The 24,401-nt window shown below is 48.3% G+C and overlaps 1 protein-coding gene across 3 annotated transcripts; it reads right to left on the reverse strand.

Annotated features, from left to right (window-relative positions):
• Window positions 1–1,742: 1,742 nt before the first annotated feature.
• Zic4 (Zic family zinc finger 4) lies at window positions 1,743–22,659 on the reverse strand. Of its 3 annotated transcripts, none has more exons than XM_040269930.2 (5): window positions 22,220–22,659; window positions 18,532–18,616; window positions 11,742–12,359; window positions 6,883–7,198; window positions 1,743–4,575 (listed from the first exon to the last, which is right to left on the reverse strand). In XM_040269930.2, coding segments are annotated over exons 2-5 (1,005 nt in total). In that variant the 5' UTR covers window positions 18,602–18,616; window positions 22,220–22,659; the 3' UTR covers window positions 1,743–4,574. The 3 variants fall into 3 exon arrangements, with proteins under 3 accessions (XP_040125864.1, XP_077899601.1, XP_040125865.1); XM_078043475.1 differs by lacking the exon at window positions 22,220–22,659 and adding an exon at window positions 19,810–19,898; XM_040269931.2 differs by lacking the exons at window positions 11,742–12,359; window positions 22,220–22,659 and adding an exon at window positions 19,810–19,898.
• Window positions 22,660–24,401: the final 1,742 nt, after the last annotated feature.

Genomic DNA, 24,401 nt, shown 5'->3' on the forward strand with positions numbered 1-24,401 from the left:
AATAGAGGAGTGAGGGTAGGGAAGGGAGGGTCATTAGCAGGCTAATAGTGCCCCAAGTTACTGCTGCAGGGTAGGCATGGGTAACTTTCCCGAAGGATAAGTGAAATGATTCTAGGATGAGGCTTGCTGCGGACACTAGGAGACCCAAAGGTTACACCATCCCAAACTGCTAAAATAATAATAATAATAACAGAAGCAGCAGCAGCACCTGAAAGTAAAGCATTTTCTCCTGGTGGCTAGGAATCAAAGTGTCCCCAGCACTTCCTCTTCCCTCTCTTTCTACCCCCCCCCCTTCCTCCGTTCTAACTCGGACTAGGAAGTTTCAAAGGCAGGCTTTGCTTCTCCAAAACCCCAACGTGGGATGCCAGGGCAGCTGCCCCTCCAATGCTCCGTTTTCTCTGCATTCTCTCCAATGGTTCAGGTCTCAACTCCCATTCCCTTTCTCTGTGCAGGGCATTCTTGGGCCAAACGGGGAGTTGGGCCCCAGGAGGAGCAGCTGTGAGTAGGAACAGCCACATGGAGCAGGGAGCATTGAGCCAGGAAGGGCCCTGACTGGGGGTGCCGACCTCTTTCTTAATCGCCACTTTCCCGCACCACAATGATTTAATGTGTGCTGTCTCAAAGTTGAGACAGACCGGGTTGAGAAGACCAAAGCAAGAGAGGGGCTCCTCCAAGCAGTCCCTGAGCGGCAGGTGGTGGAGATGGGGTTCTGCGATTGGGACGGGAGGGGGAGCCTGGTGTAGTGCCCACGCCCAGGGCTCTTGCCCACACAGACAGTCTTGGTTTCCCCTGGTGACCTCCCTACTCTCCCTGCGGGTCTCCCTCCTGCCTCTGTGCTCGGGGATCCCTTTCCCCAGTGCTCTGCCCAGGGCTGCTGCCCTTGAACCGTGAACTGGTTCTCTAAGGAGACCTAGCAATTCCACCACAAGAGCCACTGTCCTCTCCTCCACATCATGTCCCAGCCAGGCCCACGGAAACCAACTTCTCAGCTTCTCAGCTTTAGCTGGAAGTCACCGGTCTGAGCCAGGTGGTGGAGGGGAAGAAGGGTGCTGGTAATCTGGTGACGCAGTGACTTTAGTGGAGACAGGGAAGAGGACTCTAGTGATTCTGAAACATTTGAAATGCATTCCGAGTGGCAGGCCAGATAAACTGGGCACATGCATCAGATGCTGAAACCCAACAAAGGTACCAACTAGGGTCCAAGGAAGAATCATATGGGCTGTAGCCTCTCAGTGTCAAGGCTAGGACCTTCGCAGATGTCTGAAGGGAGGTGGATGGTGCCTCCCCTACTTGTCCAAGGGGCAAGAATCAGCTAGAAAGACTCCTGCGGTGCCCTCTGAGGTACTATGCCAGAGTTCAGGCAGGACTTGGGGTCAACTGGACCTCTCTGGTTCTTTCCTTGGTTTGATTCCTGTCAGCTACCAGAGTTTCCAAATTCAAAGGTGGTTTGTGAGAGTGTTCACCCCTGGCCCTCAGGACCATGGGAAGAAAGCCTTTCCAGGCAGACACAGGTCAGTCACCCTTTTCCCTTCTGTAAATCAGTTGATGCCATTGGGGCGAAATTGAGGCAAGAGCGGTGTTTCCCAGGATGGCCATTTTGGTGGGCCCTCCATTGGGCTGCCTAGGTGAGGCCCCCAAATATGTTTCTGTGAAACCATAAAGAAAGAGGGGGAGAGAACTATGGGCTGCGGTAGGACCTCAAATCTCTCCCATGATGGTGAAGCAATAACAGGACATCCAGATTCAAAAGAGAAAGGAAAACAACACATCATTTATTTCCAAATAAAATAGCAAAATGGAGCTCTATGTACACAAAGGACTTCAGAGGGGGAAAGAATCGCAGGTTTTATTTCATTTACATTTACATGATTCCAAAAAGATTATGAGCCTCAACTTTGATTCAACAATCAAAGTTCATTCAACAATCACTTTCAGTCAAATACATAACAATTTCTTCTTTTTTTTCCTTTCAAATTAGTTCATAATTTAACTGATGCTAAGGGGACAGATGATAAATCACAAAGTGTGGGTAGAGAAGGTACCAAATAGTCTAGAGTTTCACTCAGGCTTTCCTGTATGTGTGAATTATGATTATAAAATGTTTGCCTGTCTGTATAATTCACATTCATTGCAATCATTACATTTTCCCATAAATTAGCGATATAAACAAACATATGGAGACCTCCAGTAAACAAATAAAATCAATATAAGAGACAACATTTTGCAGCAACTATAATAACAGCATGGGTTACAGCTTGGGGAAACTTCTTTACAAATCATTTAGTCAGCACACACAGGGTGGGGGGATGGGCACATCCTTGTTGATTTAAACCACCTTTAAAACCACAACAGGAGGTTGGGGAACCTGAACAAGGGTGAAAGTTTCTTTCCTGGGACAATATAAAGTGAAGAACTGCACATTTGGGTGGGGGAGGGGAGAGTGAGCATTAGCATGCACTTTTTGGTCACTATCACATAGACCAAACCTTCGGAACTCCAATTACCAAGATTCTGAAGAAAATAGGAAATTATTAGAATGTCTTTCTCCCTTCAGCCACTGTCCTTTTAGTTAATGGCCTAAAGGGCTTGCTGATTGCTACTAGGGAGAGAAAACACACAATGGGTCTATTTTTAGCAAGAGTTGCCTTTGAAGGAGGAAATTAAAAAAAAAAAAAATCCTGGACTGCAGCCTCAGGTTCCAAGAATCTCAGGCAAGAAAATTTAAAGCCTGAGGGGTCTCCAAAGAAAGCTCCTCCAGGTAACCCAACCTGGGCTGATAAAGTGCAGGCCAGAGCCAAGAGCAGCAGACATACAAGTATAGACTTTGGGTATGTACCCTCTGCCTGCACCCTCTCTGCATTCTTTTTCCCATGTTCCAGAGCTGGAGCAAAGGGTCCCCCAACATCTGCACACTTCACCAGGCCCTGACCCTGAGGGCTAGGCAGTGCTTTTGTCTTTCTCTTAGCAAGACTTATCCCTAAAGTTATCTATTGGTGTAGTGTGTGGATATTTTTTAAAAGAAGTTTGATTTTATCTCTTTAGAAACGGTTTGAAACTAACGGGGTAGAGGGAGTTTGACAGAGAGGAGAACAAATCGCTGACAAAGAACCTTTTACATTTCATCAGCGTTGTTAGGACGACAAGCAGGAATGTCTCAGATAATAACTCCCACTTCAAAGATTTCTCAGCTCAATAGAAAGCGGACCATCCTTTTTATTCAACCACAAGGACTGGCACTAAAGAAGACTCCACTGTTTGATTTTTTTCCACCGTGTTTATTTTCCTCTATTCACTGGGGTACTTGGATAAAATAAACAACAAGACAATTAAGGGAACATGGACTTCTAACTTTCCTGCCATCTTCCCTATCCCCTTGGCCTTGGGCTTTTGAGTTCGTACCCAAAGCCAGCCCAGGCCTAAGGATACCACACATCCCAGTCCTTGGGCAGAAAAAAAGTTTAGGGGTTGCAAGAGTCTTTGGGGATGGAGGGTCAGAGACCAGTACCAGGAGCCAGAGTAGAAATGTCCCTGTGGAACAGTGTGATTTCCCCAGACTTCCCCAGGGTGGCTCCCTTCCCCCCAATCCTTCATCAAATTCAAACCCACATCCTGCTAAAGATCCAGAGAGGCGCTTCGCACAAAACTGAGCTAGGGATGCTCATTTGTTAAGCTTCTGAGGTTGCCCTAAAGTCATTTACTCCTGACCCTGGAGCCTCTTTGGGGCGCAGTCAAGATGCACAGAGTCCGGCTCCTCCCTTTCCTGAAAGCGTCCGGGCGCCAAAGCCCCCTACATCAGGGTGCAGGGTGAACCCCTAAACTCAGGCGAGGCAGGTCCTAGGGAGGAAGTATATACTGGAGAGCACAGTGACAGTATTAAATGGCGTGAAAGCAAAGGTCAGCGCAAATGTATCTTAATAGAGTGTCTGCAGTGAAGTGTGCCGCCTTTGAAGCGGCCGCTCCCCGCGCGCATTTCCATGGCGAGCCTAACACGGCATGCTGATGCACCGTCAAACTCACACTTTCAACCCCAAAACCCGACTCTTTGAACAACCCGAGCTTGATTAGACCTTTCTCCTTTTCTTTCCCCTCTTACAAACCATTTCCTCGCCTTTAGAAACTCGCCATCAAACCCAAATGCGCCCTCTGATCACCGCAGAAAGCAGAAACAAAGAGGGCTGAGCGGCGATTCAAGCGGCCCTTTTCTTCCCTCACATTATTATCCATTTTTATTATGATCGGGAACAAGTGCCCATTCGCGTGGGTTTTGTTTACCGGAAATTAAATGAAAATGATTTAGTCCACGTCAAACAAAAATATATACTTGTATACACAAGAAAAAAGGCCTGTTAGACGTAAATATTATGTCCTTAATGAAAAGCCTGGACGGGCTCCAGGCTCGGCCTTTCAGGATTTCAGTGCGACTTGCCCATTGCCATAGAAATCCTAACTTACCATGAAGATGCACCGTGGCGAAGAAACACTGCTTTGTGTGCGGGCCCTTTGATGTCGCAGGCACGAGATGCGGGCGCTCAGCTGCGCAGGGCGAGATTACCTTGCGAGCAACGCGGTGGACATCTGTAACAAGCGAATGAAAAATTAAAGGCGATTAGTGATCGACCAAACACTTTTATTTTATTTCGTTATTTTGGATTGGGGTGAAGACGAAATGCGGTGCTTTAGAAACAGAAGGGAAAGAAGCGATTCCTATTTGAAGAGGGCCACTCTCTAAACATCTCCAGGAGAAGCAAGTTTGGCAGATGCCCTCCACACCTTGGCGGTGGGGCTAGTGTGCCCCGATGGGAACCAGTTTCCTCTCGATTGCAGCTCTGGCTTGAGGGCCTCTGGACCCTATTGTAGTGGGGGCTAGGAAGGGATTGCAGTCTCCCTTTCTCAACAACAGATTCACCAAAGACGTATTTGGAAGATTTCAGTTTTTATTAGGGGCGATCAAAACGGTCCCTTTCAGTTAAGATTTTATTTGGTGGAAGTTGTGGAGGTTACAGGGCAGGCGTGAGAATTGTCTAATAGATTCTCAAGAGGAGCGAATACAATATCCCGCAGAGTGGCAGAGGCAGAATTTGTTCCAGCTTTTGGGTTTTGTTGTTGTTGATTGTGGAATTTTTGTTGTTGTTGTTTGTTCGTTTCAGGGCTGGGGTTCGAACCCAGGGCCTCACTCATGCTAGTCAAGACCTACAGCACTGACTTACATCAGGGCTCAGCTTTTAAATTTGAACTGCTGAAGTTTCCCCCAGGGGAGAATTTAGCGCCCCCCCCCCCATACACTTGTTTCCAAATTCTTAAAGAATTGCCATGGGTCCTTCAAACCTCCTCTCTTTTTTTCTTCTCCCTTTCATATTTTTTCTTCTTCATACCTCAGCTAGGATGGTGGGGCAGCCCCCATTCTCCCTGCAGAGGGTGGAAGACTGGGAAACAGACCCCTTTTCTGTTTTTTGTTTTGTTTTGTTTTGTTTTTTTGTTAACCCCTTTGGCAACAATTCCAAAGGCTTCCCTCTCTCCCCCCACCCCCCAACATCTGGTTCTTTCTTCTAGGGACTTCACACTAAGCATATCAAATACACATTCAATCTAGACCCACTGATATTGTTCCTTTACAGTATTTATTTTTGTAGTTTGTTTCTCTCCCACCCAACCCTTTAAAATAAGACAACGTTAGGTGATTTTTGAGAAAGACTGTGACAGAATTGACGCCATTCACCCAGACACGTTGCCTAGGTCAAGCCCTGTTGGCTGTGGAGGCCTGGATTCAGTGACGTCATCAGCCAGCTCCACACTCCCAGCCCAAGCACCTACAAGATTGAAAGGCCAGCGCCTGGACAGGGATAGGGGGTGGGTAAGAGGACCGCAGGCCTCCTAAGGTTGAATCCTGAAGCCTCTCTGGCAGCTCTTTTGTTTGTATTTCCTGTAGTTTTAGACTCCCTACCCCAAATATACAATGTATATAGAATCCCTGAACATACAGGCAGGCAGACCTCCATATTTGAGTACTTGGGGGTGGAGATATATGACTTCCAGAGAAAGGGGCTAAGCACCCCCTTATCTCCTGTATGGATGTTATGAGAAAATTTAGAATTCGGGCATTATTTTAAAGGAAAACTAAGGAAGGGGAAATTGGGGGGTTGTGACGGGAGCAAAAGAAAAAAGAAATGGCTGTGGAATTCTGTAGGCCACTTTCCAGAATCTGATCTCCTGAGGTTGGGATTGATGAGAGAGGGGAGGGGACAGAAAAAGGAGGCTCCGACTGGGAGCAGGAAAGGGAGTGGGGGAGGGGGCAGTTCAGGCCTCAACGAAAATTTTTTCCCGTTCTATGAACCTCATGGGGACTTTGGTGGCCTTACTTTTGCCACCTGCAGTTGCCAGAATTGCAGGTAAATTCTGATTTATTTTTGTTGTTGTTCTATATGCCTCTCTTCCTTTATCCTCAACATTGGATTCATGCACTCATGAGGGGGTGGGGTGTAGGGGATAACTGTAGAATAAATATGGGGACCAATTTTTGTTTTAAAACAATGCTTAATCAACAACATACTCAATTATCAATACTCATTGAGTATGTTGACATACTCAATTATCAATACTCATTGACCTCTGGAAAGTTTTAGTGGTAGCCGGCCCGCCGGCTTGCTTCCTTTTTCTTCCTTCACTTCCTTCCCCTCCCTCCCTTCCTTCCTTTCTCTCTGACTTCAAGCCTCAGTACCCCGGCCTAGACTCCGAGTGGGGGTGTACGCTGAAGCAGCAACCACAGAGGCAGACCTGATACCGGAGGTGGCGGCGGCAGCGGCAGCAGCAGGGCCAGGAAGTGCCGTGGGGCTGGGGGTCGCGGCAGGAGCAGCCGCGGCGGGGCCCGCGCCCTGACACACGTACCATTCGCTCAGGTCTGTGCTGCGCACTGCCACCGCCGCTGAGGAGGCCACCGGGGGTTCGTGGCTGCAGTCTGACGAGGGCGATACGAGGGCAGATGGTGTAGCAGAGTCGTAACCAGAGCTGGGCGGCGGCGAGCGACCATGCACCTTCATGTGCTTACGAAGAGAGCTGGGGTGCGTGTAGCACTTGTCGCAGCCGCGCACCTTGCACGTGTATGGCTTGTCACTCGTATGCACGTGCGAATGCTTCTTTCGGTCGCTGCTGTTGGCGAAGCGCCGCTCACAGCCCTCGAACTCACACCTGAAAGGTTTCTCGCCTGGCGGAGGCAAGGCAGAGACATTAGTGCGCGTGGGCCGAGTCCTAGGCTCACAATTGCCATCCCTCCATTCCTCTTTCATTTTATCAATAAAAACCATATATATATACATATATATATATGTAATATATATATATTTAGAAATCCTTCTCCTCCACACTCAGGTTGGGCACCCCTCTCCACGCAGAGAGCGCGCCCCGGCTTCCTGGCGACCCCTCCCTCACGCCTCCACCCCTCCCCCTCCTCCCTCTGGACCTAGGGGGAGGGTAAAGAGGAGGAGCGACAATGACTCCATCTTAGTCGAGTTTCATTCTCGAAAATCTGATCCACTCGGGTTGTTTTCCTCCAAATTTTATCCATTAGGAGCCAGAGGCACCTTTGCCCCGAGAATACATAGAGTTGACTGAAGAGCTCACTCTGCTCTATTTAAAATTGCAGTTCTAGCCAAACGTCTCTGCCACCACCATTCCCGCTCAGCGGTCCACCCCTCACATACCCCTTCCCGTCCCAAAAGTAGCTTTTGTGAAAACGCCAAAAGCGATGAAATGATTTAAGAGGATACGCAACCTATGCACACCAAGTGTGCATAATATAGGTCCTTGTTTCGGGGGAAGGTATTCGGAACAATGATGCACCTCAAAGGCGACTTTTGCGGGAACTGAAGCCTCCTCCCCTTTCTTCTTTTTTTTTTTTTTACCCCCTGAGGGCAGGCATTTAGCAGCATTCTTCAAATCTTGCTAAACCATCCGATTCCTCCAGATAGGTTCATCGGCTATATTTTATTATGCACCTCCAGCAATCTCTCGGAGACCCTGCAGTGTGCAGTCTTCTCAGTCCAAACTGTGCAAGGTCTCCCGGCCTCCTTGGACCACCCCGCCCGCTGTTGGGCTTCGGGAGGTCTGAGCCTAGGGGCCGGCGCGGGAGGAGCCACCCAGCCAATTCGTGACCTGAGGTCTCTCTCCCAACCTTGTCCGATAGCACCGCAGCTTGGGGGGGGGGGGTGAACGCAACTGCTGCGATCAGGCCAAGTCCCGCTCGGAGGCCAAGCGGTGGCCTGGATAGGCCCGCTCGGATCATGGCTGCGATGCCCTGCGGAGCCCAGGAAAGGCGCGAGATCAAGATAGGGTGAAACATTCGCGGGACCAAGCCCCAATCCCCGAGCTCACTGCAGCCTGAATTCGCGGGCGTGAGGGGGAGGAAAGAACCCTGAGAACCCGGAAGCCCAAGTTCCTGCCCGAGCTGCAAATGCTGCGGAAATGGGGGCGGAGAAGGAGGTGTCTAGGGCTTTAAACAAATGGATGTAGCGGAGAGCTCTGGGTCGAGGGAATCGCTACCTAGCGTCGAGCTGAAGAGCAAGAGATGTGCGGGAGAAGTACTGTTGGCTCTGTGTTTGCTTCTCGGGTCGCTTCCAGGAAAGATAGGTGCTTTTTGCCAGGTTTGAACAAACAAAGCCTCTATTCCTAGCACTGATGAGGCTCCCGCTGAGCCAGAGGTTTGCACACAAGCATCTGCTCAGGCAGCGGCTTGTGAACCCGGGACTTGGACACCGCCCAGTCGTTGGGTTCACCCCCTGCAGGAGTAGTGCTATATATCAGGCCCTCTGGAAGGGGCTGCCCTCTGCTATTTCCTGGGACACTGTCAACGATTTATTAAAAAAAAAAAAAAAAGTGGACGAAAGATACTCCCTATTTGTGCCTATTTTCTCCCCCACGGATCCCTGCCAGCGTCTGCAAATTAAAAAAAAAAAAATCCCTTTTTTCCTTTCTCTTTCTAAAATCACACATAAAAAGAATCATGTAATTCAGAGCCTGCAAAAAAGAACAAGATTCTGATAAAATAGTGGAGGAACAGAATTTGAGGCTGATTTCCCTTCGAGCCAGAAAAAATAATTCCCGCCACACACTTAATCCAGTCTTGTGAGCTGTTCCTTGAACAAACTGATAAAACAAACTGATTTCAACCCAGACGAGGAGCAGAGGAGGGGAAAAAAAAAAAAGCAGTGTACTGAGGTGATTCGTACAGCCTGGAAGTTCGCAGGCCCCAGGGAGGCCAGGTGAAGCCGCGCCCCAGCGCTCTCCCGAGCTGCAGGAGGCGCCCTGGTCCCCTTACTTGACATCCATCCCGCCCCCCGCCGACAGTCTGCTTTCGCCCTTCCCCTCCCCCTGGTCCCGGCGCTGAGCCCGCCCGGAGCGGCTTGAGCCTTAGACTGCGCGGTGAAAGGCCCAATCTCCTCCCAGGGGCTCTGCAGTTGGAAAAGGCCTCCTTTCCTGCCCCGAGTCAGGTTCGCTGGACAAAGTTCGGAAGCGTAGGGGCGGCCGGGCCAGCGCCATTTTCTCGCACTTGTGGCTGGGTCTGCTTTTCCTGGTGACTCCGCCCCAGCGCAGTATCTGCTTCTCTGCCTCGGATCCCCAGCCCTGACTCTCTATCCGCCGCTGGGGAAGGTGGGGGGACCCCCCCAGCTGAAGGGTTCCGGGAGGGGCGCCTGGAAGTGGGGTCCCGGCAGAGCACGGTGGCTGGCCCCGCGCCTCGTTCGCCAAAGCACCATTGTTCCAGGATCGCTGTGACCACCACAAAGTGAAACCTTTCGGCGCAGGCAGTCGCCTCCAAAGCCGGGCCTGGGATTCAGATCCGAGAGAATCTCAACTCCTGAGAAATCTGCTCCTGTTCGCCGCTTCCGCGACTCGAGGAAATGAAACTCCATTAATATTTGAAAAGGCAATTATTTTCCTGTTGCATCGAGAACTGTCTTCATGAATAATTTGTAGTGAGGTCTATTGCCATTTGAGAAACATTTTCTCTCTCCTCTCTCTGTCTCTCTTCTCTTTTCATTACTTAGGAGGGGGGTTTGAGGGAACGCTGGAGCAGGAGAGACTGTCGATTTTTTTTTTTTTTAACTCAAGCGGTAATGAATCGGGACTGCGAGCAAAAGAACGCACAGAATTCTGTCCTGAATAGATGCAAACCTGAGAGCCAGCCCTGGCGCACTGAACTTGCTTCTCTGCTGTAGGTCGATTGCGCTAAGAATTTAACCATTTTCTGCTTCACAGACTTCAAACAGTGGGCCGGCAAAGAGCAGTAAAAGTTTGTTTGTTTAAAAACCCCTGTCATTAAAGATGAGTTTCTTCTCCAGCTTAGAACTGCGCGTCTACCTTCCAGGTGCCAGCTGCCGGCTCCTGGAGTAGCAGGCCTGCAGGTCGGGGTCAGGATCTTACCCATCCCCCCCTACCCTGGGGGATATAAGGAAAGAGGGGGCAGATCCTTGCGAGAGGGTGGGGGACCCCAGAAAGAGCTCAAGAAAACAATTAGCCTCCAGATATACTCCGAAAATAAAATACAATATTCAAAGTGGACTTTGGTCTTTCCTCCGAGCATGTCAGTGTCCTAGGTCTAGACCTTCGCGGAGAAGGCAAGAGTTTAGAACAAGATTAGCAAGCTTCTTTCGGCACTTCCAACCTAAGGGGGTTTTTTGACTGTAACAATGGTTGGTTTTGAAGCAAGCTAAGGAGTAAGGCAAGGCGCAGGGTAGTAAAAGTGGAGCACCAAGCCGGAACTTATTTCATCTTCTGGTTTCCCCCCACACCCGCCCCCAAAATGGGGGAGGGGAGATGTCGACTTCTTAAACTTCGAGGGAGGGGGAGGAGTAAGAAGCGTGCAAACAATGGCTGCTAAACTAATTAATGTAACTTCACTTGCTATTCTGGAAGTGTGAAAACTTTCTTCTTGCAATTGTATTAATTAGATGCTTCTGGCCAGAAGAGTTCAACTTTGCAAGCTCTTGCGCGACGCTCCTTTTCTTTCTGTTAACTAGAACTAACAGATGTGGTTGACACATGTCCCTATTTCGCTTAACAGCTCGGTAAATGACATTTAAGTCGGATGAGTCCCGTTGGGTCTCTGCTAAGATAAGAGGGTTAGCAAAACCTTTCTGCTGTCGGGCCAGCAAGACTCACCAAAAAGGAAGGGTAAAAGTTAGCCTATGAGACTCCCAAATCCTAAATAAAGTGCTAAGGATCTGATGACCCCTCAGTCCAAGTGGCAGGCAGGTTGTGAGGCTGACAGGAAGAAGAGTTCTGTCCCTCCATGCTAAAGAGATGAAGAAAAATTAGGCAATTGTTCCCCTGTTTTTAAGACTTTGAGGAGCTGAGCTATTTTTGAAATGACTTAAAAATCAATCTCCAGGGTCTGGGGGTATAGCTCGGAGATAGAGTACTTGCTTAGCATGCGTGAGACTCTGGGTTAGATCCCCAGCCCCGCGAATAAATAAATAAATGGAACTCCATAAGCATACATTTGCCCATACAATGTTGGAGGCACGTTCACCCTTGTCCCCCAGAGCAGAAATCCTGCACTGTTCTCCTACACACAGCCTCCGGAAACTTCTGTGATTCTAAGAATAGAAGCGCATAATTAATATTTTATGGATTTGGCTCATGGAAACAATACCAAAATACCTCCCTCCTCCCCTCAGTTGGAACTTGAGGAAATCCAGACCCGAGGGCCTGCTTCCCCAGAGGGTCCGCACGAGACAGCGCCGAATACTGACCTGTGTGAGTTCGTTTGTGTATTTTGAGATTTTCTGATCTAGCAAAGACCTTCCCACACCCCGGGAAAGGACAGGGGAAGGGCTTCTCGCCCGTGTGCACGCGGATGTGATTTACAAGTTTGTATTTGGCTTTGAAGGGCTTGCCCTGTCGCGGACACTCCTCCCAGAAGCAAATGTGGTTGGCCTGCTCCGGGCCGCCGACATGCTCCACGGTGACGTGCGTGACGAGCTCGTGCATAGTGCTGAAAGTTTTGGAGCAGAGGCGTGGGGGCACATGGCCATCGGCCGCCAGCCACTTGCAGATGAGCTCCTGTTTGATGGGTTGGCGCATGTAGCGGAAGAAGGCGCCAGGGCCGTGGGACGCGGCGAGGTTCACTGTCAGGTTCATGCCGCCGTAGCCCTGCAGGGCCGCAGCAGCTGCCAGGGCGTCGCTGCGGGCCGCCGACCCTGGCGCGAAGGGCTCAGGCCGTGCGTACATATCTCCGGGGAGCCCCAGACGCAGGAGTCCGTTCAAAGGACGGCTGTGAGAGGCCTGGTGAGGCTGCTCGTGAAGGCCTGGGAATACCGAGGGGCTGGAAGCGGCGGCGAACTGGGGGCCATGGTGTCCGGAGCTGCTACCTGTTGTCGAGACAAATAGCGCGCGTGAGAACCAGTGGCGTGGGCAGCGGACTTCCCTGGGCCCCGGGGGGCAGGCCCAGCCCAGCCGCACCGCGGCTTCTGCGGTCAGCTGGGATCAGGAGCCAGTCTGCTCTCCCTGTGAACCCGGTAGACAGAGCAAGGCCATACGCCTTCACCACGGTCAGGCCAGGCTGCTGTTCCGGAGAGTCCCCTGCCGCGCCTTGACCTGGTGAGGGATGGTAGCGGTAGGGTAGGTGGAAGGGACAGCAAGGATGAGTCTGTGGGTTGCTGGGGGGAACCTGGCCCCTGCCCGAAGGGGATCCGACCTAAGCCTCAAGCTCACTTTGGAGGCCAGAACCCTGGGGCGATCCCGGACTCCGCTCCCTGTCCCTGAGTGGAGGTGATAAGAAGTGGTGGTGTTGGAGGTGGTGATGTTGGAGGTGGTGGTGGTTCTGAAGTGCCCCAGTCATATATATTAATTTCAGTGCCCTGCTTGTTTGGGAGAGGGCGGCCTGCAGCATCCCGGCCCGTCCTCCCCAGAGCTTCCTGTGCCAGTCACTAATGCCACCGTCACCTGACAGAGAGGAGGGGTAAGGATACTCCCCCCCACACACACGCAAAGATTTTAAAAACTTGTACGAAGTGGGTTTTTCCCCCTTTAAGTTTTGGGTTTGGGGTTTTAGCTGCCCCCCCAACCCCGCCTTTAATGTCTACATGAAATCCCGTACACTACAGAGGCAACAGCAGGGCGCTTGAGGAAATGAATAGAGATTCGGGGCCGTGGCCGGGGCCCACTGAGAGGAACAATCGCCTAGGTCGCCCATTGGCCCACCGCCCTGCCCGACGTCAGCGATGACAGGTCCAGCCGTTCAGGGTTTCTCTCTCTCTCTCTCTCTCTCTCTCTCTCTCTCTCTCTCTCTCTCACACACACACACACACACACACACTATGCACACACACACACACACACACACATACACCAATACACCCGCTTTCCCTCACCCCACCCCCACCCCAATAGCATTTCACGCTTCTACTGCTCATGCGCTCTGACCCAGGCGTAGATTCTTTTCTCTCCCCCTTACCCCCCTCCTCTTCTCCCCTCCAGAAAGCTGCGGGCTGGGGGGAATCAGTTTGCCTCAGGGTTCCTGGAAGTGAGCGAGGCTGGGTTATGTCCCCTTTCTCCACCACTTTGGGGAGATTGTAATTGTGCTATGTGTAATATCTGGGCAGATCAGGATACCCAACCCAGTTGGAGTTGATGGGCAGCACGGGTGCTCGGGGATGTTGGTCAGCTTGGGCAGTTTGTCCTAGGAGCTGAATGGAGGAGGGGGTCAAGATCCTGGGAGGAGAGGAGGCTGCAGACTAGGCTGCCGGGAACAGAGAAACTCTCAGGCCGGTGGCCTTCCAGCTCAATTTACTTTCTTGCTTTTCCCGAAATTTCTCTCTGCTCTCACCTTTCTCTACTCTTCCCCATTTTCCCTTGAACCCCCTACTATCCTTTGTCTTCCTGATGGTATCTTTTCTCCCCTCCAAGTCTCTTTCGTCTCTTCTCCCCATTTAGCCTTGTTGTCACCTCCCCCCTGTGACTGCCCCCACTACCGGACTCTCAAACCTCAGAATCCGGTCCTAACTAGAGCCGGGATTGGGCCTGAGGCGGTAGTGGCTTGGGAGAGGCTGGCCTCGAACCCATCTCAGGGTCTCCTGAGAGGTCCCTTTCTGTCCGGAATCACGTCGACCTGCTGGAGGACTGGCCAAAGAAACAAAAGCACAAAGGAGAAGGGGCGAGCAACTAGGAGGAAGAGGTCCTCGCCCTCAGGGCTGCCCGGGCCAATCTGGGGTCCTGAGCTAGGTACCCAGACATCAAATGGAGATTCTGGGAAAGGGTTTTGGGGATCACTTCCACTTTCAGCTCTCGCCACTTGTTGCCCGCAGGCCTAGCCTGTCTCGCTTTTTGCTGGCCTCAGGGTTGTGTAAAAAGTGGACGCCAAGTTTCGCTCAGTCCAGGCTCCCAGGCCCTCTAGAGCCTGGACGCCGAAACACCACCATAGTGGAGTGGGGGACGGTCGGTCGGTTGAAGAAAACTTCAGTTCTGGGCCAGTCGAGTGTGTCATAAACAGGAGGGAGTGTCCTTTGTCTGCACCGGCCAGCTAGGGTCAGCTGCTTCGTCCGGAGATTTAAAGAACTGCTGGCCCCTAGCTCTGCCTGCTCGCTGTGGTCGAAAATACCAGTCGAAATGCCTGGACCTCCCTGACCGCTGTAAAAAGCACCCCCGCCCCCAAACACAGAAAGGCTTGGATTTTTAAAAGAGAAGTCTTAAAGATTGGATAAAATATCTTGTGCCCCATTAGCAGAGGCAAGTGAAATCTGGGTAAATTACAAGAAACCTCCTAACTCAGAGTTGATCAAACTGCCCAATCCATCCTGAGAACGGAGGAGTATTCTTAAACATTTCCTAATCAGTAAATAAGGATTTCTTTTACGTCATTTAGGAAAAAAATAATTAACATTTATAAAGGTTGACACATTCTTTCAGACTTTTCATTTAACACATCCTTCCCCTCTTGAACTTTACCGAGGGATTAACTTCCACAACAATTTCTCTGCTTTGACTAGTCTGGATCTTTCTGCTCCTCCAGCTGGAAGGGCTTGAGCGATTCTGCCAATAGATTCTTTTTCAAATTAAAAACTTTTTTTTTTTTTAAGAGAGAGGAGAGCAGTTGACTGGCAGACCCCTCCTGCTCTCTAAATCAAGGTCTTCCTCACATATTTGACATCAGACTCTCAGGATTTGTCTTCTTTCCTGGCTTTCACTTTCCATGGTTTACTCTTCACCCAGAGGTGTTCTCTGTCCCTTGATTTGTAGTCCCTTACTCCATGATTGGTTAGGCCAAGAAAGTTGTTCCCAAGTGTCAGTGAGTAGTTTCAAATCTCACCACAGTGCAGAAGGAGGCAGTTCTCCATGTGAGTCTGGGCTGAACCCAGGAAGGGCAAAAATGAACAAACAAAAAATAAAATATAAAAAAAAGGCAAAAGAAAAACAATGTGTTTCTCCTTGGGTCTTCTTCACCAGCTGTTTCCACTATCCATATCTCAAGATGAAGCTGTCAGCCTCTGGTTTTTCAAGCTTAAGTGCAGGGACATTTTGCAAAACTCCAGCAATTAAAATATTTTTACTTTCACTATAACCTTGATGACCTATAACTAACTGTTCCAGATGTTTGTCAAACTCATCATCCACTTTAGCTTTGATTAAGACCCTGATTTCAGGCTGAGGATAAGGCTCATTGGTGGAATGCTTGCTTACAATGTGCAAGGCCGTGGGTTGGATTGTGGAGAGGAAAAAGAAAAAGAAAACACTCTGACTTGCTCCAAAATGATCCCTTATATACATACTGTGACCTTATCCCCATTAGAAGCTTTGATAACAGTACTGACAGAATAGCTATTGATAAGCAGCTGTTTTAGGCTGGGGACCACTTTAAAAGTCTGATGAGTCTTGTAAAGTCTTAACAGTCCTGTTTTTACTATTCATACTTATCATAGAAGAAAATGCTCACTTTTCATTTGCAGGTTGCAAAAGATGCACATTTTTATCTATCCAAGTTCATGTACCTCCTGAATTCTATGCACTGACTCTGTGGACTCCAAGGGGGAGAAAGCAGAGGTTTTATATATAGAGAGACTGTCAGTATACTGCATACTTTCTCTTATTAACTTTGCCCTTGAAAAGCTTTGAACATGTGTATGACTTTTTGTGCCAGCAGCAAAAGGGCGGACACATCTGATTCAGCCAAAATCACTGACAGTAACCTGGCCCCATGGAGCTCCTTCCCAGATGCAACCTTCTCTTGAAGCACAGAAAACATCTGGCCACATCCTGGGTAGATGCTTCTTGAGTTGCCAGGGGTCAGTGGACCTGCAGGTCACTGAGACTGCCTGATCTTTGCAAGTTTCTTGGAGCCATATGGTCCAAAGCTTGGTTGGCTAAACACAGCAATGGGACCAGACATTCTCTTATGAGGACATTTTCCCCAGAAACAGTGATAGGGAGAATAAAATTCTTTTGTAAACCCCAAAATATTTACAGGCAATGAACTTTGGGCAATTGCATAAGAGTCGTCAAGGTGCTTCTTTAAAATAAGTGCCCAAACAGTATCAAGCTAACCACAAATGCTAGGTGATAGAACACCAATGTCTTGGAGGCATGTTTTAGTCTTCAGAGGAATTACTCTGAACTTGGAGAAAGCAAGGACACAGGTTCCAGAGACTGCCAATTAGTCAGGCTGAGGAGTGGTGTCCCTTCACTGGTTTTCAGACTTTCTTATTCAGAAGTTTATCTCAATTCACTTTACCCCAACACAAATGCTTGGCTGGAGAATTCTATTCCCAGCCTCTCCCAGTGTTACAGCATCATTAGGTCCATTTTCCTGCTTGACTTGGAGAGTAAACAAATATCCTGTAGCCTGAAGGTCTTTCAAAGATGTCAAAAAAGAAGTACTGAAAGGTTTCAGTTGGAGTAGATTCCACCACCAGACCTCAAACAACCCTCAGTCTGCAAAAGTTGCATGTAAACTGGTGCTCAGAATCATGCCCTAAATGCTTTGCTCATCACAGCCAGGCCAATGTAGTGTCATAAACAAGTGATTTTCTAGTCCTACTTTCTAGAAATAGGCCATTTGGTGGCTCTACCATCTGGCAGAGCTCCTCATATTACTGGCTCAAAAATGTCTGACCTCTCTTCCCTTGGAAAGGAAAAAGAGATGGAGGAGATTATAAATCGATAGCTGAGCTATTTTTCCATTTTGATTTTTTAAGCAATGCTAACTGATAATTACCTGTTGCAGACTTTGCACAGAGCATAATCTCAGTAGTTGAGGGCCACACTGCACAGAACCTGGCCAAGTACAGCTTCTGTCATCTGTATGTTCTGCTTCTGAAACTGCAGCCACTTGTTCAGCTCTTTTCCCCTGTTTCTGACCAAGTTACCACTCCAAATGTGGAATATATCTCTTTAGAAGCCATTCACACACAGACTTCAGGATTCCCAGAGTGAGAGGTGTCTCCAGTCTTGTGAAAAGAGATAACTTAAGAAGGCTGCCTGTATGTTCAAGCATGAATTGTGCAAAGGAGATGAGATCTATCAGGATTTTGGAAAGGAAAGAAATTCTTCTCTTCTACTGGGGAAATTTGAGCTTTAATCATCACTAATGACACTAAGATTGAAAGAAAACATACTTGGACAAAATTTAATTTTCAAGCAAGGCTTCTGCAAAATGTCTTTTGACAAAAGATTAGGAAACATTACCAAAGGATCTTCCAAAACAGTATTAAGGAATCAAAACAATGGAATTTACATAATAACCACATCTGTCTCTTGAGAATTCTGCCCATCAAATCTTCCCAAAATAATATAAGAGAGCCATTCTCTGAATCATTTACTTTTGTTAAGAAGGTTGCTTTGCCTACCAACAAGAGAATATCTTTGGAGGTAACTGTTAGCTAGTGGTATAGTGAAATAAAAGGAACTACATGCCTGGAAAGGAAAACATCCAACCCTAAATCATAGGCTCATTCTAAATAGAATATTAAATTAAATTCTTCACAATGAAGGTATTCCTGACAGAGCGGCTGTCAGTCACTCCCTGTTCAGACACCACATTGTGGGAACCGAGTCGTTACCACATTGCAGAAGGCTGGTGTCCCTGGTAAGGATGATGCATATCATGTAAACCCCATCACCAAGATCAAAGTCTGCTTCTTTCATGGAAGCCAATACATGTCAAACCTCATTCCAATCAAATCGTCCGGAAATGAATTCAAGATGAATATGTCATAGAATAATGTGACAGTGGAATTGCAGAAGGTCAGGGGTGGTTGTTTCAATGAGAGAGTCGTCAAATATTAATTCTAGAACATCCAGATGAGTAGGCATTGAGGAGGATTAGCTAGCTGCTGATAGGATGTTGTGTCATTGATTTGTGTGCAAATGCATTGAACACCAAGGTGTTATTCTAAGTTTCATCTGAACTCAAGAGACTCACCTAAACTCACAACTGAGACTCGGCATAACTAAACAAAACAAAAAAAAATTTTTTGCACATAAAAAACCCCCCCAAAACAAGCCCCCAAATTTCAGTGAATCAATATTTAAAAGGGGGTTTTAACTTACCTGACTCTTTCAGGTTATTTCGGTAAAGCCGCAATCGTTTCCTCATTACCAAGGAAGTCTTGTATCTCATTTTTTAACTTTGAGCCTGTTTGGGAAGAAAGGAGAGACTGACATTACTTAAACAATTTCATACTTCTATCTGTGGTAAGATTTTGTGGCCTGAATGTACAAATGAAAGAAAGTGTTGGTCTGAAAATAGTCTTTTGGTGTTTGATCATTTGTAAACTTGGAAGCTAAAGAAAAAAAGACTGCTGGTAACTGCCCATAGTTATTGCAAAAGTGTATGTCCTGGGTAATAAAAACATTGAAAAATTATAATTTGCCAAATAGATTTTTTTAAATCTAAAGTGCATTTGTTGTCCTGCTTTGCTGGTAGAAGTGGATACTCTTCCAACCAGTGTTCAAAAATCTGTAACTTCTAGAATTTGAAATGATTGTTAGAGAAGTCCCCATTATTTCTTCCAGCTAATTATTTATCAAAGTATGGTGAGGAGGATTCCCTATTCTCAGAGGGGCTAGCAGGTTAAAGTCTTAAACACTGTAAGTGTTGGAACTGAGAAGACAAACTTCTTTGTATATTTTTAGATCCTGTTCTCCGTGGGAGTGTAGAAACCTTTAGCCTCAAATGACCCAGAACCCCAGACCAATTTGGGGGCTATCGCTGTTCTATTTTTTTAAGTTAACATAAAATTCACTGGATTAAACAGGTACTGGTTTTGTTTTTTTTTTTAAAATCATTTGGTCCAGGCTGTTCCTATTTTATAGCTGAGAAGGTTTGAGGAAGACTTCCTCTTCAGGATCTGTACTTGATCATGTATTTGATTCCTTGTCAGTGGCGTGAACTGCCAAGCCTTTTGTCATCATAAATTCTTAAAAGCATTCAGAGGACTTTTGCATCCCTCAGATGGGGCTGAAGGCAGCAGAGCAGTTAAACAGAGGCGATCTACCCAGTCCCAACCCTCAATTTGGCCTAGAAAGACAAACAGTCATTGTAAAGGTCTCAGGCTGGACAAACACAGCAAGCCCTCTGTCAATGAGGACTGGTTGCCTGTCTTGACACTCCAGTCCACAGAATGAGCGTTGTTTAACTTGTTGACCCACAGGCCGAATCCAAGTGGGGATTGCTGTCTCTAAGGGCATCCAGTTCTCTATGTTCAATGATCTTTCTCTCCTCCCCTCCACCTCCAAACTAGATTCTAACTTGTCTAGTTGTTTTTACCCTTCCCTCTCCCTTTTTTTCTAGGTCCAAGCTTGGGATGGGGAAGGGGATTGACTCACCTTTTCCCAGAGGATTTTACTTATTTTCAATTCTTTCTAACCAAAAGGCATCCTTCCCCAAAGGTAAAAAGCTCCTTCCAGCACAGATCAGGAAAAAAAGGAGGCCCAACTTTGCATTCCTACAGAAGGGCGGCATGCTGGGTGTCCTCGCTCTGAAATTTCCTCATGGCAGGATATCTGGCAGGGACAAATCCTGGTTGGTTGGCAATAATAGAATTTACTTTTTTGCTTCTGAGAGAAATGGGTGAGAGGTTTCCTAGAGACCTCTGTCCACCCACAATGCTGCCCCAGCCCAACTTCCAGGAGGTCTGGGTTACTTCTGCTCCCAAGGTCCTGTCATCCCTTTGTTCATTACAAACCATTTCATAGACATGCAAACAAATGTTGCAGAGGTTGGACCAGGGCAGACAACAGGGACCTCAAGAAACTCTGTAGCAGCTCCCATCACCGGCCTGTGCAGGAAAACAGAGTAAACATCTCCTTTGATTCTAAATCTTACATCACTTTCCAAGCCAGCTATGTAGTGGCAGGAGGAGAAAGAATTTGTGAATTGTCCCTGGGTCCCTGGACCTGAGGTTCCTGGGATATGGAAACCTCAAAAATGGCTAGATCTGATTTCCCCCAAACACTTGCTCCTGACACAACTTCTTATACCAGCCATCCACCCACGCAACAAATCAGAATGGAGCACATTGAGGACACTTATTGGAATCTGCTTTTCACCCTGCACCTTGAAAAGAGGAAAGGTTGCCAGAGAGCCCCAGTAATTGATAGTACCCCATGAATTCCAAAAATGTGAGACAGTGGGTAGGTGCAAAAGGCAGTATTTTTATTTGGGGATTCTCCTAAGCTGCATGTTAAGAAGCTGGTTTAGTTGGTACAGGCCTATCCAAGGTCAGAGGTCAGCCACAGCTAGAGATTTCAGTTCCAGAGCTGCTCCCACAGGGATTAACTGGCAGGCACCCCCCGGCAAAGGCACGCCTGCTTCTGGGTACATCTTGGTCCTGGCTGGTGTAAGAGCAAAAACCCTGAAGGTTGGCTGGGAGCTACCAAGTCAAGGAGAAAATCCAGCTCCTAGCTTCTGCCTGCTGCCTGCTGCGGCCAGCTGCACCCCCCATCTCCTTGCTACTCTCTCTTGGGTCCTCAATGCCAGGATGTATAGCTAAGAGCCTGGGGTTGTGCTAGGACCTTTTCTCATTCTCCTGTTCTTTAAAGGGAAGAGCCTGGGTTCCCCCAGCATCGCTACATTCCTGAGTCACCTGTAGGTGACCAAGTCTGGGCAACTAATCGTCCCTTTGAATCTCCTTCTCCAAACTACAGGTATCTAAAGAGAGAAGGGAAAATGAGGTAGTGGCGGGGATCGCTGTCAGGCCAATACTGTTGGAAAGGTGGGAGAAATATGACTTCAGAATCGGGGAAAAAAGGTATCCTGCAGACAGTGCCGGCGGAGATGCGGCCCTCCAATGCCCCCTCTCCATTTCTAAGACTTCCGTGACTCACAAATGTCCCTCTGGGCCATTACTCAACCCGAAACTTTCAGACCCAGCCTGTGAAACAGTTCTAACTCTTCTTCACAACCCAAATCTGTTACCTTTCCAATTGCCCCCCAATTTCCCGTGTCCCTGGACTTAAAGGTAGTGGCCAGAATTCTACAGGCTGCGGCCTGCTACTCAGAGAGAAAGTCGCAGCCCTCGTTCCGGGAGAGAGAAAGCTAAGCCCGAACCCACGGCCCCGCGTGCGCAGAGAGCGGATCCCAGCGGTCAGCATCCTGAAGCAGAACCAGGATGAGCGAGGGCAAGGAGCCGGGCCCGGAGGCGCACCCAGCCGGCATCCTCAGTCAGAATGGGGCGACGAAGTTCCATCGTGTTCCTGCCAGCAGATCTAACTTGGCTCTTTGACCCTAGGGAGGGGAAGCCAAGATCCTCCCCGCCAACCCTCTGGGGCAGGGCAGATAAAGCTGCCTGCAAGGACCCCCCTCTTCGGGCACCCGCCCTGCTCACTCCGTGTTCGGAAAGCATTGGGCTATTCCTGCCTTTCCTGTGACCACGGTGGGGCACCCAGGCAATTCACAAGTAGGGGAGGGGAGGCGGGCGGGCAACAAGCTGCTCTCGGTGCGGGTGCCAGTGGGAGCCCCATTTGTCCTACTTGCCCCCCCCCTTCTGCGAGGAATGGATGGACTCATCCTCAACACTGCCCCTCCGCGGAAGGGCCCCCTCCCGCCTTAGAGTCAGTGGGGTGGGGCCTGTATCCGAGGTTGGGGGGCCAATGAAGGAGGAGATTGGGAGAAAGACTGGTTGGGCCTTTTCCCCCAGTTGGTTTTGGGTGCCAAAGGCCCCCCGTAAGGACATTAACTACGCGGCCGCTGGGGTACCGGTCTCGCCTGTCTGCCCCTCTGGTCTCCAGCACTTACCCTGCTCCACCTGTTGCCCGGATCACCTCATTTCTCCACATCACTTCGGGGTGGCTGAGGGGGGACCACAAACCCCTCTAAGCTTCTCTTTTGTGGTTCCATCGAGGCGGTCATCCTTCATTTCTCCTTTTCCAGCTTTCGGGAAGCAGTTAGGGAATGTATGATGAAGCAGAAATGAGCCGTCAGGATGATATTTTAATGGCTTATATGTCACGTTGGTGCATGTGGCTTTGAACTGGAGCCGCTCGCGTTTCCTGCAGAGAGCGCCGCAAATCCCACTTGATAACTTCTACAACCCACAACTTTTTTTTTTCTTTCTCACATTCACTCTTACCCTGTATATTTGGACGGATTTCCTAAAAATACCCTCTTGTCAACGTCCCCGTTGGATTTTCCACGGACTGGAGAAGAGAAGACTGACTTTTCTGTTTTGAAGAATTATTTTCCCTCCCCCCTCCCAACAGCTACCCTTCCCCCTCAGGTCCCCTCCCTTGCTTTTTTTTTTTTTTTGAAAGGCAGGCGAGGTGGGCTCAATATTTGTTCTCCCTAGTGAGAACAGTACAGCCTCTAGAGAGAACTTCTCCTTGCAGATAAGGTTTTTTTCTTTTTTCTTTTCCCTCTTTTCTTTCTTTTTTAAAAATTATAATTGCAGCATCTAACTTTCCCCTTGTAGACAGTAGAAACAACCGAGCAGTTATTGTTTTAAAACACACACACACACACACACACACACACACACACACACACACACACACACACACCTTTTTCTTTTTAAACTCCCTCAAGCCCCAATCCTTGCCCTCCACTCCTCACACCTTTCCACTCAAAGTTAGTAGAAAATTCTGGTTGCTGGGCTCAGACTTGTTGCTGAGACCAGATATTAATTTCTCTTCCTAGAAATTTTATTTTCCAGCACAAATGCTCAGTTAAATCCCTTCAGACACCAGGAAACCTTCTCCGATACACCACCCGACATTTGAGCGGAGAGAGCACAGTGAAAGGGCAGCAGCCCAGATCGCCAACCCTAAATCAGAATTTAGTCGGTGAGAAGACCAGAAAACCAGAAAGGCGAGGAGTGGCCAATGCTGTTCCTGCCTTCCTTCAGCCTGGGAAGCCAGCGCTGGCGACGGGGCAGGGAAAAGGAAAAAATAAAAAAATAAAATAAATAAATAAAAAGAAGGAAAAGAAAGAAAGAAAGAAAAGAAAGAAAAAAATCATTTTCATTTTCCTCTAGCCAGTGCACTCTGGTGAGTTTCCTAACCCGGCCGCCTGTGAAAGGATGAGTTGAGGTTTCTTTGTCTGGAAAAAGAGTTTAGGGCTCTGATTCAGCTGCAAAGAAGCCAAATGAAGTTAGAAACAAAGGGCAAATTGAAGGATTCCGACTCTTGGCTTTTTGTGTTTTCCTTACTAGAAAATAATTAGACCTAATGAATATGCAGACGCTTCGGCTAAACCCTGGGCCGAGCTGCTGGTTTTTAAACAGAGCTGAGGAGAAATGCAACCTTCATTCCCCAACCCCCCGCATCCGCGTGCATTTTTTGAAATGCATAAATGTTGCTCGGTTTAATTGATTGAGTCACAGGGATTTTTTTTCCTGCTTTTAAGTGCCATACTCCTCTACCTTTCAACAATCATTTTAATATATAGTCAATGGCTCTTTGTGGATGGGACAAAAAGCAACTACGCGCAGTTGTTGAATAGACTTTGCGCTGGGCAAAGACAGGTTAATCGAGGGCCGCATCGCGAAAACAAGCGAGTGTTGTATGTTTGCACTGAATCCAAATGTCTGCATTTTCCTAACTAAATCAAAGGGAGTGTTATTTCTTTTTCTGCTCACTCATCTGAAGGTAAGTAAATTTTCTCTGGCGATCAAAAGCCTGGTCGGCAACAAAGACCGCGCCCGCTTTTTCCACCGTCCTGGTGTGGCGAGTTGCGGAATTTCAATAACTGTGACAAGGGTGACTGATTTGTGAACTAGAAAAGGTTTGAATGTCACAAAATTTACATTGGTCCTATCTATCGGGGATTTAAATACCAAAAAAACTATTCGGGGATCTCTAGGGAGCTTTGGGCAGCCCAGAGGAACAATGGCGTAGGGAAATTTACAGTTTTACCTGAATGAAAGGGGCCCGGGATGGGAACAGGAGTGCAGAGGGAGGGGGTTAGCGGGGGCGGCTAAGGG

The sequence above is a fragment of the Ictidomys tridecemlineatus genome, chromosome 3 (genome assembly GCF_052094955.1).
Source record: "Ictidomys tridecemlineatus isolate mIctTri1 chromosome 3, mIctTri1.hap1, whole genome shotgun sequence".
Taxonomy (NCBI): domain Eukaryota; kingdom Metazoa; phylum Chordata; class Mammalia; order Rodentia; family Sciuridae; genus Ictidomys; species Ictidomys tridecemlineatus.

Excerpts from the sequence above, each read along its gene's own strand:
- Zic4 (XM_040269930.2), bottom strand. The coding sequence starts at position 18,601 with ATGAGATACAAGACTTCCTTGGTAATGAGGAAACGATTGCGGCTTTAC. Across the intron at positions 12,360-18,531 it reads AAATAACCTGAAAGAGTCAG|GTAGCAGCTCCGGACACCAT; the intron begins GTAAGTTAAAAC and ends TCTCGACAACAG. Across the intron at positions 7,199-11,741 it reads ACACAAACGAACTCACACAG|GCGAGAAACCTTTCAGGTGT; the intron begins GTCAGTATTCGG and ends TGCCTCCGCCAG.